Here is a 13,550-nt window from a genome sequence, read left to right as displayed (position 1 = left end):
TGACATGCTCTACACGACGGGAGAATGATCACTATCTGTCGGTATTTAGGTTTCCTCGCGTGCTTAAGCTGAATGAAGGAAGGCGGGATTGGATGGCATTACGGTATGCAAATGACCATAGGACTGTTTATCTGGTTATTGAAGGAGAGATGGGGGGGGTGAGGGAGGGGGAAGGAGGCTAATGGAGGAATGGAGAGAGGGAGGAAGACAGACAGATAGGTAGATAAAAGATAGATAGATAAATAGAGAAAGAAGAGAAGAAACAGAGAGCAAAAGGAAGAGCAATAGAAACAGCTAAACACGGAAAAAAATGAAGATAGAATGGCAAAGGGAAGGAAAGGGTGATGGAATGGAGGGGAGGGGCAGGGGAGGCGAGTGATCAAGACGCACACGTGTCTGGAGTGTATAATCGTATCGTAAACAGCGTAAATATGTCGGGAAGAATGCAATAAAACGCGTTTCTTGTTCCTTTGATAGATCTCTCGGGTGGGTGGGTGGAGGGGGAGAGGGGTGGGCTAGGTATATAAGGAAGGAGGGGGATGGTGGGGAGAGGGACTGGGGATGGGGAAGGCGTGGGGAGGAATGGGGAATGGGAAAGGCGAGGGAAGAGTATACAGAGAGAATGAGGAAGTCGAGGGAAGACAATAAAAGGGGGAATTGGGAAGATGGGGAGAAGGGTAGGAAATGGGGAACACGAGGGGAGAGTATAGGGGAGGAGGAGGGAGAAGGGAAGAAGAGAAGAGTAGAGATATAAAAGGGAATAGGAGAGGGGAGGAGAGGAGAGGGAGGGGATGGGGAAGGGGGAGAAGGATGGAGATTGATGATGATAGCGGCTATACATCATCTGCTCTACGTGGAATGATTTATCAAGAGAGAGATTGATTTTAAGAAAATGCTAATGAATACTGTCGTTATCATCGTTACTATCATTGTTACTGGTGTTATGATAATCATTATCATTTGTACAATTAATGTTATTATGATTATTTTCATCGTTATCATTACTACCATCATATCAACTGCTCTTTTTATAACCATAATTAGACCTTACTACCATAACCATTATCCATAACCATTATCATATATAATGAAAAATTGAGAAGAAATCGGGTCCCCCCCCCCCCCCAAATCCCACTGTCAAAATAAGCGACAGCAGCGGATGCACAAAGTCCTCAGAAGCCATTACAAATCCCATTAATGGAGGTCAAATAAGGCCATAATGGTTTAACCGCATAAGGAAAATACTTTCCCAAAGCGGGCTTCATCAATCCGTTTCTCTATCGCTTATCTTATCGGGTAATATCATTCCCTATTGGGAGGCTGTGAGGAACGTACATTGTGGAGGAATTCATTGTATGCAAATGTGGTTGGGGGGGAGGGGGGCGTAGGTAATGGGGTGAGGGTAGGTTTATGAGGGCCAGGGCCATGGGGAGGGGTGGTGGTGGTAGGGAGTCAGTGAGGCTAGGGATTTTATGTTTGAAGAAAACATTAATTTTGTCCTAATCTTTTCGCATCTTAACCAATCCAACCATTAGAAAAACAACACCCAATCTTTGTCTTTAAATACAACAACTAAATTATCCCCCCAAACCAGGAACACAATGTTACTCCCCCCCCCCCCCCAAGAAAAAGAAGAAAAGAAAAAAGAAGTAGAAAAAAAGACTGTACTCACCGATTTTCTTGTTGATGGTGATGGCGGGGCCGAGCTGAGACTCCGAGAGGACGGCGGCGACGCTGAAGGTGTAGTCGGTGTTGGGGAGGATGCAGTAGTTGCACACTTCAGGGTTCAGGGTGAAGCTACACTTGTTTTCTGAGCACTGGGGGGAAGAGAAAGGGTGGGGTTAGGGGTTTTTGTGTTCTATGACGATGTTTAATTACATTTTTAAAATATGCAAGGATCTCGGATTTTTTTCTCAGATGGTTTTGTAATTCACTTATTCCTCGTATTATCTTCTATTGCGCTTTAAAATATATATTTCCCCTTAAAGGAAGATGTGTAATTAACAGTTAAAATAACCAATCAAAATTATGCACACATTTCCTTCTAAAATTACCAAAAATTGTCTCCACAACGAGGACTCTTTTTTTTCTCTATCCTTCTAATCTTTCTCCTATTTTTCATCTATCTTCCATCCTTTCCCTTACCTTCATCTCAGTATCGTATGAGGCAGAACCACCGAGGAGAACGAGGATGTAGTTAGAGAATTCGCCGCTGCATGAAGGCCTTTCCCACTCGATGACCACGTTGGCGAGACGTTCCTGGACCTTCAGGTTGCGGGGCTTCAGGTGTTCGGTGCTGTCAGCTGCAGGAAGAGGAAGGTGCACTTTTAAGTTCATTGTTACGTAATTTTTGTTTAAATGTGAATTATTTGTTTATAATATAATTAACTAATTGTATTTACTTATTGGTGTAGCTAGAAATTACATAAAACTATTTTTAAATAAAGTTTAAGACGAGCGAGTCAATGGAATGTCAATGCCAAATCATTCTTTCCTAAGTCACCCCCTAAATAAAGCCTCAGCTTTCCATTTTCTCTAAATGTCATTCTGCGGGTCCGTTTTCTTTGAATGACGCAGCAGTATTAATTCTCGGGGTGACTATACCGTTTTCTGCTGACGCATATATATTTTTTTTCTTGTGAATTTGAACATCTATCTCAAAATTTACTGTAAAAAATCGAGTTTTCTACCACACCTTACCATAAAATCTATATCAATATATAAATAAAAAACTCGAATATGTACAAAAAATAATCAAACGACAAACTTCTGAACGTATCAGTACCACCCTGTACCACCACCCTTAAAACCAGAAACCACCCTGATCATCCTTACAGTATTAAATCAAGAACTGAAATCAAGACACCCTTCACTCACCGTCCTTCTGGCAGATCATGTACTGGAGGGTGTGGTCAGCGGGGTAAGGCTGGAGCTTGTGGCGGAAGTTGGTGTCGGGGTAGTCGTCCAACATGGCGGCGATGGAGGGTCCGTACAGGCTGGTGGGGAGGGAGTTCCATTCGTTGCTGGTGCCGGCCTATGTGAGGAGGGGGAAGGAGAGACGATAAATATAGAGATAATGATTATGGAGTGAAGTGGGGATGTACGGGAGATGTGACAGAAAAGAAGGGATGATATAAATTGATGATATGTGGTAAGGAGCGAGTTTCATTCGCTAGTAGTGCCGGTCTTTGGGTGGAAAAAAGGGAGGGAAAGACAATGAAAATTACTGAGTGAATTGGGGAGATACGGAAACTGTGATAAGAATGGAGGGTAAATATAAATGAGATATGATGCAGGAGGTCCATTTGTTGGTGGTCTATGGGAAAAAAGGGAGAGACGATAAATATAGAAATGCTTATGGAGTGAAAAGGGAAGATACGGAGATAGAAAGGGATAATAGATATGAATGAGATATGGTGTGGCCGGAGTTCCATTTGTTGGCGTATGTACGAGGGAGAGACAGAAAGATAGAAGAGAAGATAATTATGCGAATGATGAACAAGAATTACGTAAGGAATATCTGATGTTGGAAAGATTAATAGTATTGGCGTAATAGTCAGTGAAACGTAATCTAATAATTATACCATTTGGAACAGAACTTTCTGCATCATTACTTTGAAATTTACAATATAGTGTTCATTTTTAATTCATCCACAATCTAATACCAATAGTCATGTAACATTAAGACGATGCTATCCGTCATCCACAAGTACCGTTCATAAGCTTATATTAATTCATTACATGACAAGATAAAAAAAGAATTTTCAAAAACTATACAGGACATCTCTCTTTTTACCTATCGAGCTCTTAATTTACCGATCCACATCATCAATGCACTAGCGGGTCCTAAGCATAAAGCATAAATAAAATAAAGAGGTTCTAAGTAACTTTCCTAGCAATTTATATTCTCATGACTGAGCACCCCAGTAGCCACACATCACCCTGTTTTCAACCCACCTTGAGCCAATCGCAGAAATCGTTGCCTTCGCACTTGGAGCCATCAGCATACACCCAGTTTGATGGGGATTCACAGGCGTCTCTGTAAAATAAGGGAAAAAAGGGTTCGTGTTAAGAGAATGTTGTAACAGTGGTGATATTGATATTAAGGAGGAAGAGATGAATTGGGAAAAAATATAAAATGATACTAACAAGAAATGGATTGTAATAATAAAATAGTGCACTAATACACACAAAGTTGAAAACGAGTTAAAAAAATACAAATGACAAATGTCTGAAACCCATAAAAACTTATAGTACAGTAATTGTCTGTTTTAACAGTCTATAACAGCACCAGAAAGAATAACAATAAGAACAAAGGAAAAAAGAGAATTAAATTGTTAAAGTTTGTCCTCTTGAAAAAGGTTGAGGCCAAAGAAAACGGAACCCACACCAGAAGTCTAGGGGAATTGCGCGTCATTTTTCAATATATACGTGTAATTTTGTTTTCTTATTTTCTTTCCAGAATAAGGAACATACAATCTTGTTGCACTATAACTAAAAGTTAAAATACCTTGACAATTTCTAATAATGATAATCCATAAACCCACTTAAATACCCTTTCTCTTCACTAGACATACGCCTTATCTATGCAAGATGAAACTATTATTTAATCGAGAGTGACTGGCATAAGCGAGGGCAAACCAGTAGAGAATGATAATCAGCAATTGTCATCGTTGATAATTCCCTCTCTATTCCCTCCCCCCTTCCCCATACCCGGCGTGTGAGAAGACCGGTCTTGTACACAACTTGACCTGTTTTGGCCTACTCGCTTTGCCGTCCAACCTGTCCAGTGACACAAAGGGAAGTGTGGAGGAGAGAATGAGTGTGTTCAAGATGATATTTGAGCATATTTGCATAGGCGTGTTTTTATTTCTCTCTTCTCCTTTCCTTCGCAAACATGATAGAAGACGACATGATATTTGTGAATCAAACTGCTTTTGTGTCTACATTTATATAGGATTCTTCTGTCTGTCTGTCTTTCAATCTATCTATCTACCTATCTATTTATCCCATTCACTTCACAAGGATAGTTGAATAAAGTCAACAGCAATCTCGAGGGAAATGTACTGGATTTTAAGAATCCTTTGGGGATGATGCTGAGTTGACACAGTTTCCTAGATTTTACTTCCACTTTATTAGATTCTCCCGATTGTTCACGTTTAACACCGAAAAAACAAAAAGTCTTTTCCTATTCACTTTGTAGATTGCATTCCATTACAGGACACTCGCCCCCTTGCACAACAACACGAGTGGAAGACAAAAAAGGAAACTGAAATGACTTAACGGCTTTCTCCTCAAGATTTTATAAAGTGGAATTCGTGATGACATTTCGGAATACGGAATGAGGCGGGGTTGAGAGGAGAGGAAAGGGAGGAAGAGGGACGGATAGAATAGAGGAATAGGGGATGATGATGAATAATAAATGAGGAAGTTGAAAAAGAGAGATGAATAGTAATAATGATAAGGAGGAGGAGGAGGAGGAGGAGGAGGAGGAGGAGGAGGAGAAGGAGGAGGAATAGAGAAGAAATAATGAAGAAAAATGAAAAGGCGGAAAGAAGCGAAAGAAGCGAATGAGAAAACGGAAAAAATAAACGATTACACCTGAAAGTTATAAATAAAACAAATAACAAGAAAGAAGAGAGAGATGAAAATTAAGCAAACGAAGAAAAAAAAGGGACAAAAAGAGACTAAGAAAAGACATCCAAAGGGAAAAAAAAAAAAAAAAAATCATGTCTTGAACCAATCTGAATAAAAGAAACAGATAGAAGAGAGAGAGAGAGAGAGAGAGAGAGAGAGAGAGAGAGAGAGAGAGAGAGAGAGAGAGAGAGAGAGAGAGAGAGAGAGAGAGAGAGAGAGAGAAGAGAGAGAGAGAGAGAAGAGAGAGAGAGAGAGAAGACTTGCTTCATTTCCACTCATTGTTGCTTCACCCCCTGACCTCAACTCCACCTTTTAACCTCAATTTTGTCACAGAGAGTAGAGGAGATTTGTGGAGGAGGGTGGAGGGTGGAGAATGGAAGGTGGAAGGTGGATTGAGAAGAATGGGAGGTGGAGGGTTGAGAGTGGAAGGTGGATGGAGGAGAATGGAAGGTGGAGGGTGGAGAGTGGAAAGGGATGGAGGAGAATGGAAGGTGGAGGGTTGAGAGTGGAGGGTGGATGGAGGAGAATGGAAGGTGGAAGGTGGGTGGAGGAGAATGGAAGGTAGAGGGTAGATGAAAGAGAGTAGAAGGTGGAAGGGTGGAAGATGGATGGTGGAGAATGGAATTTTAAGGGTGAAAGATGGATGAAGGAGAGTGGAGGGTGACGGGTGCAGAATAGAGGGAGATGGAGTGTGTTAGTGGAAGGAGGTTTCTGGTGGAGTAGAGTGGAGTAGGAGTGTGGATGGATGCATGGTGGAGGGAGGGAAGGGAGGTGAGGAGGAGAAAATGGAGTAAGACAGGAAGCAGAATGCAAATGACTTCTTACATATAAACATGCCTGCTCTATTCCTTCCAAAACAATCTAAAATCTATCTATATCAATTTATCTATATCTCTCTATCTATCCATACATATATGACAAATGAAGAACAGATATATATATGTTTCTCACAATGGTGAAGCATATCGGATAACACTTCTGCAACGTGTTCTATAATGACAACACTAAAATACGGCTCTTGCTCTACATCCGCAAAAAGAATTTATATATATATTTTTTCCCTCGCTATTTCCCCTTCTGTTTCACCTTTAAGCAGAAAAAAAGCGGTCGTTAGCGGAAGCAGGAAGGAATGAGGAGCAGGTAGGAGAGGAAACGAGCCATCTTAATATTTTTTACTGAGATATTTAAATGGTTGTCAAGGAAGAGAGAGAGAGAGGGAGAGAGAGAGATGAAAAAGTGGAAGTCAATTTACGATACAAAAAAATCGAAGGGAAGGGGAGAATGGGAAAGAGGGAAAGCGATGGTAGTAAAACATGCGTGAAAAAATACTGTTATAGGAAGAAGAGAGATAGAGGAGGAGGAGGAGGAGGAGGAGGAGGAGGAGGAGGAGGAGAAACAGGGGGAGAAAAATGAAGAAGAAGAGGAAGAGGAGAAGGAGGAAGAAGAAGAAGAAGTGAAGAAGAAGAGGAAGTGAAGAAGAGGAAGTGAAGAAGAAGAAGAAGAAGAAGAAGAAGAAGAAGAAGAAGAAGAGAAGGAGGAGGATGGAGGAGGTCGAAGAAGAGGAGGATGAAGAAAGTAGACGAAGGAGAAGAAAAATAAGGGGCAATCGAAGACATGACCAAGAAGTAAGAAGAGTAAGAGGAAGAGAAGATAGAAGATTGGGAAACAGATAAAAAAAAAAAAATGGAGTAGGTGGAGAACAGAGAGAACAGGAGAGAAATAGGAAATGCGAGAGAGAAGGAAGAAGGAAGAGCAAAAAGCAAATCAGAATGTAGGGTACGAAGAAGGACGATGAAAAAGAGGGAGAAAACGGGGAAGAGAAATTGGATGCGGGGGAGACTAAAGGGAAAGAGGAGCGAGAAGATGAAAGATAAAAAATAAGGAAGAGATACGAGAGGAAAGAAAAGTAGAAAGAAGAAATTGGAAAGAGAGAAAAAAATGAGGGAGGAAGAGGAGAAGGAGAATAAGAAGAAGTAAGAGAAGGAGGAGGAGAAGAAGAAGAAGAAGAAGAAGAAGAAGAAGAAGAAGAAGAAGAAGAAGAAAGAAGGAAACGAAAAATAAAGAAAAAGAAGGAGGAGAAGGAGAAGGAGAAGGAGAAGGAGAAGGCGAAGAAGAAGAAGAAGAAGAAGAAAATAAAGAAAACGAAAAACACACGAAAAACCACAGGAACTCACTGGCAGAGAAGACCCAGGAAGGCACGGTTGTTCTGCGAGTCGATGGTCTGCGACAGGTGCGGCTTCAGGAGATCCTTCAGGAAGTTGTGGATCTTACTGGACTTGTCGGCGGCCAGGACGGCGTTGTCGGCTTGGCACCTGCGGGCGAGGAAGGGCGTTAAAGAGGGCTGATAAAGAGGGGAAGGGGCATTAAGGGGCGCCGGTAAAGGGGGAAGGGGCATTAATGGGGCCTATAAAGTGTGTGGGGGGGGGGGGTGGAGGTACAGGAAATGGTGTAATGGAACTTGCTATTTAGTATTTTTTTTAATGATTTTTTAATCTTAATTCACTATTGTGGTTTGAATTAAATTTCTGTGGAGTGAGTTGCTGAATGAACAATACATATATATATATATATATATTTCTAATCTGTTAGATAAAAGCAATAGATTACGTTATGATATTCTAGTGATCATTATAATTTTAAACTTCAAAAGAAAATGAGAATCAAGGAATAGATTTTAAAAATATGAAAATTTTCTCTCTCTATCTATTTACTACTCTCCCTCTGGGTCCTCGCCTTCCTCCTCCTCCCCTCTCCTTCCCTACCATCTATCTCCCTTCCCCCCTCCATTTCTTCCTTTTAATAACTTTCCCCTCAATTTCCTATCGCTTCTTTTTCACTTCCTCTCTTCCTTTCTACCATTCTGCCTTCTAATTCCTCCCCTCCTACTCTTCCACCTTTCCTCCCTTCCCTCCTCCCTTTCTTCCTAACTTTCCCTCTCTCCCTCCTTCCCTCTTATCCTTCCATCTAAATCCCTCCCTCCTCTCCTTCCCTCCTACCCTTCCACCCCTCCTCCCTTCCCTCCTATCCCTTCCACCCTTCCTCTCCTCTCCTTCCCTCCTACCTTTCCTCGCTTCCCTCCAATCCCTTCCATCCTTCCTCTCCTCTCCTTCCCTCCTAACTTTTCTCCCCTCCTACTCCTCCATTCCCTCCTACCTTTCCTCCCTTCCCTCCTATCCCTTCCACCCCTCCTCTCCTTCCCTCCCTCCTACCTTTCCTCCCCTCCTACTCCTCCCTTCCCTCCTACCTTTCCTCCCATCCCTCCTTCTCTCCTCTCCTCCCGTTCTTCCTCCAAAACTTACTTCCTCTGCGCAGATGTGAAGTCGGTCGGTGTGTCCGTCTGGATCACCTTGTAACACTTGTTGTCGAGCTTGGAGTATCCGGGAGCGCAGGCATCTGTGGACAAGTGCAGGTGGTTAGGTTCGAGCATAAGGGGAGTTAGGTGTGTAAGTGTGCATCGTTTGATACGTATTATTCATATTCTTATTCTTATCTTTGTTGTTGTTGTTGTTGTTTTCAAGTAGAATGCATATTGTTATTCAACACGTGTTGTTATGAGACGTATTAATAACGCAACGGAACAAACAATCTGAACTAAACGAACAAATAAACATCAATAATGAAAGCAATGGTGATAATGATAATGACGATAATAGCAAGCATAATGGATCATCATGTGAGAAATAACGACAATGTTATAAAAAAAAAAGGAGAAACGCACTTATGAAAACGCAAGTGAAGTTGGTCGCACCGCCACCCTCCACACTCTTGCCTCTCCCGCTATCGCTGTTATCACCGGTACCGCTACCACTGGTACCGCTACCACTGGTACCGTTCTTACCGCTACCACCCGTTACGCTGCTAACGCTACCTCCGCCGCTCCCGCCGCTATCACCGGTACCGACGACCGAGCTCAATAATCCGACGAGGTTCAGTATCGACGCGGTGGTCGACTCCACTACGCTGGAGGAGGGGATGACATCCTCGTCCTCCGTGCTTATCCTGCTGAAGACGTTCTCCTGCCACCATTTTGGGAATGGGGAGGGGGGAGGAGGAGGAGGAGGAGGGGGTTCCTTCGTCTTCCAGTCCTTCTTCGTGAGAAGGACGACCAGCACGACTACGAGGACGCACAGGAACACGACCAGGCACGAGGCGACGGAGGGCACGTGTTTGCGAAGCTTCGGCAAAGCGCGTCGGCAACACGCTCTCCACGCCATGGCGACGCGGCCGACACTCCCTTAATAATCTTGTTTTTCCTGCTCCAGATCGGCAGAGAGGCAGGCGAAGGAGAGAGAAAGAGGGAGGGAGATAGACTCCGGCACCAACAGCATCAACCATTGACATCTTAGCGAAAGGTTACTTGTTCGCCTTCGTTGTCCAGCCACTCAGGTCTTCTGGGTCCCTCTCCCCTGCCCGACGCCCCCAAGCTTCCTGTTTTCTTTGAAGGGCTGCCCCATATAGCTCGTTTTTTGTTTCCGTTTTCTTCAAGGGGATCCTCAAGTAAATTTTGATTTATACTTTTTCTGTTGCCTGTCTAAGAATCTTGCATTTTTTTCATCGCGGACCTGGGCTGGATACGACACAGTGAAAGGCGCAGGTAAATTACTATGCTAATATCGCGTGTTTGCCCACCGCTACCATATGCCATTATAAAAACTAACCTCATTTTTTCTATACATCCGACACCAAATGTTTTTGTATGAATTTTGTTCCAGTTTTTCATCTTTCGTTTTTTTTCTATCGAACATTTTTTCTAACAAAGCGAAAGTAATGTTCATCGTAACAGTGTCTCTCTTTCTCGTGAAATAAACTGTACTGAAACAAAAATCTCAAATCAAACTCGAAAAAAATCAGGCAGACTTTACTGAAATGCATTATTTTCAAAACTAATCAGTGTTATCGTCCCAGTTCCGGTTGTACCACCATTCAAATCTATCAAGGAGGAAGAATATATGATTATATAGACCTGCATCCTCCTTCGAAGTTGGCTTACTAAATAACAGCAATTTCAGTTCAGTCTGACAGCACACACCCACACGAACTTACGACCTCGAAACCATTATCATTGTAAGAAAAAAAAAAAAATAAATAAATCCCTGGCCGCCGGAATAGGAATGGGCCGTCGTGTATCAGCTGATTTTTCGTTCCAAACATTCCCTTCACAATTTCACGGGAGGTTGTGTGGGCGGTTCAAGGTGAACGAGGGAACAGTTTCGTTAAACAAGTTTTGGAATTTTTCTTCGTCATACTTCACGCCAAACCGCAAGATGGGGTTTGGGGAGAAAACCTTTTGCTTATGGTGGTGATACGGTGATATGAAGTCGCTTTCAGATGGTGTCCTCTAATTAATTCTACAGCAAAGGGCCTATATTGTGGTTGTCCGGTTGCCAGAAATAACGACCAGGAAATTGCAGTTCTTTATAAACAATTGAAAAAAACAACAACTTCCACATGAATCAAAAAGAAAAACCAAATAAAAATCAATTTACAGACAAACACAAAGAAAAGCGAATGAAAAGCAATTAAAAAGGTCGAAATAAAAGATGTAACCTAAATCGCGAAAACGCAAGTGTCTCAATCCGTATTGTCACGCTTTATTTCTCTCTCTCTCTCTCTCTCTCTCTCTCTCTCTCTCTCTCTCTCTCTCTCTCTCTCTCTCTCTCTCTCTCTCTCTCTCTCGACACGTTTTATTTTACACTCCCAAGGACTCTCTATTTTAGCCACGACTCCCATATCGCTCTGGTTCTGACTCTAACCTCAAAACCCAAGACATTCCACTTTAATTAAGGTTTTGGAGTAAGAACATTATCTGGGGTCGAAGCCATGCTTTCACCGGTTCGTGCAAGGGTCGAGCCAAGCAACATTTCTCGAAAGGTTAGCGGTTCGAAAGAGTAAGATATGAGAATGGAACTAGGGAATAATTAGGATGATGAAACTAGAATGCGTGACGAAAGAGAGATGGAGAAAGAGATAGATAGATAGATAGATAGATAGATAGATAGATAGATAGATAGACAGATAGAGAGTGGCGGATAGAGAGAGAGAAAGAGTGATGGATAGAGAGAGAGAGAGAGAGTGAGGGATAGAGAGAGAGAGAGGGATAGAGAGAGAGAGAGAGAGATAGAGAGAGAGAGAATGAACACACAAACAGACGCAGAACCAGAGAACCACAGAACCTAAAGAAAAAATCCAAGACCCATGAACGATAGACATATTCACAAAGGAAGCAGACAGTAGACATTCGACCGGAACTCGAACCGTGGGCGGAAACGGGTCAAGGTGGACGAGAGGAACACCGGAACGGACCGCCAACCCAATGCTGATACATAAATGCATTTTTTCTTCTCTTTTTTTTTGTAGGTCGAGTCAAACAAGTAAAACAATCGATAGAGAGAATATGCAGGGATGAATATTTCTAGAGGTGCGGTAACATGTTCAGACAATATCCAAACACATTACTTATACGACAAAAAGAAGGGGAAAAAAGAGATGGAAAAAAAACGATAGAGGAGCAAACATAGGAAAGATTTGGGAGAGAAGGGGAAGGAAAAGAAAGAAAAGGGAAGGAAAGAGAAGGCGAAGAAGGAGGAGGAGGAGGAGGAGGAGGCAGATAACCGGTAAATAGCCGGACAAGGCAACAATCAGGATGTGGCAGGCCGTGATGTCTTGTGGCAAAGACAGGCAGTGTTCAGTACCATCTGTCACCCACACCCCCCTTTCCTATGGCTAGCCACCGTATTAGCGAATCTGTGCAAACTCATTACGTAAACCTCCTCCTTGGGAAATTTACTGAAAGGCCTAATTTCTCCTCGCTACGTGATATTTGATAAAAGGCCGCAAGAATGGTGAGGGAGGGAGGAGGGAGGAGGGAGGGAGGGAGGGAGGGAGGGAGGAAGGGGAGGGGGAGGCGAGGGGAGAGGGAGGGAGGGAGGGGGAAGGGGAGGGGGAGGCGAGGGAAGAGAGAGGGAGGGAGGGGGAAGGGGAGGGGGAGGCGAGGGGAGAGGGAGGGAGGGAGGGAGGGGAGGGGGAAAGGGGAGGGTGATATGAGTCCACCCTTCCAAATAAGGAACAAGGGCGTCCAAAAGAACCCCCGAGTCGAGACCTTTCACGCCCACCGCCCGTAAGTCAGTCAATAGGTGCTCCTTCGATGCATAATGAGAGAGCGGCGGTGACAAATGCACCCATTCGGACGCACTCTCTTAAATCACTCAAATATGATATGAAGCTTCGAACACCGTCAATAGCCAATAGCGATTTTTTATTTGTGTGTATCATCTTCGTTGCAGCGCAAGGACAACTTTCACGTCTATATTTTCTTGTTAAAGGTCAATTAGGGATCCATATTGGGCTAATACCCACTAGAGATTTGAGGCTACAACATATATATATGTGTATGTATACATATATATATATATAATGTATATATATAAATATATATATATTTCTTCGGATATCTTAAAAACTAATATATATAAAATAAACAAGAGGAGTGTTCTACTGTTCTTACTCTTGAAAGGAAATTGAGTAACGAAAATAATAGCAATAACAACTGTGCGGTTTAGTTCCACAAGATAATACCGTAAATTTCCTAGCAATACAGATCATTAAGCTATATATTTCCGTTGAAAATAGAACTGACAAACTAACCTCAGAACAATAACTCTGACGTCAAGGAACGATACTTTTCGCTAACGCACTGCAAGCAACAGAGGTACGATAATTTCCGAAAACAGAAAAAAAAAAACTAAAAGCCACTGCGATAAAAAAAAAAAAAGCTATCAAGAGGAAGAACCAATTACGTAATCACAAAGAACGAAAAAAAGAAAAGAAAATACAGCGTTTTTATAAAAGAAATTTATATAAAAGAAGTGTCACGAGCTCCGGTTCACGAAAAGAAGATAGACGAATGCTTCTTC

At 42.5% G+C, this 13,550-nt stretch overlaps 1 protein-coding gene across 1 annotated transcript in view; it reads right to left on the bottom strand.

Moving 5' to 3' along the window:
- Nucleotides 1-13,550, bottom strand: part of LOC125027989 — a 130,684-nt gene that overhangs the window by 81,911 nt on the left and 35,223 nt on the right. The window contains exons 3-8 of the mRNA XM_047617218.1: nucleotides 8,937-9,030; nucleotides 7,812-7,949; nucleotides 3,958-4,039; nucleotides 2,878-3,034; nucleotides 2,146-2,303; nucleotides 1,673-1,817 (exon numbers count right to left, since the gene is read on the bottom strand). Coding sequence (XP_047473174.1) covers nucleotides 1,673-1,817; nucleotides 2,146-2,303; nucleotides 2,878-3,034; nucleotides 3,958-4,039; nucleotides 7,812-7,949; nucleotides 8,937-9,030 — 774 coding nt within the window. The remainder of the gene's footprint in view (nucleotides 1-1,672; nucleotides 1,818-2,145; nucleotides 2,304-2,877; nucleotides 3,035-3,957; nucleotides 4,040-7,811; nucleotides 7,950-8,936; nucleotides 9,031-13,550) is intronic.

Source organism: Penaeus chinensis, chromosome 8 (assembly GCF_019202785.1).
Source record: "Penaeus chinensis breed Huanghai No. 1 chromosome 8, ASM1920278v2, whole genome shotgun sequence".
NCBI lineage: Eukaryota > Metazoa > Arthropoda > Malacostraca > Decapoda > Penaeidae > Penaeus > Penaeus chinensis.
Note: the sequence above shows the minus strand (reverse complement) of the source record. Positions and strands in the feature narration are given on the sequence as shown.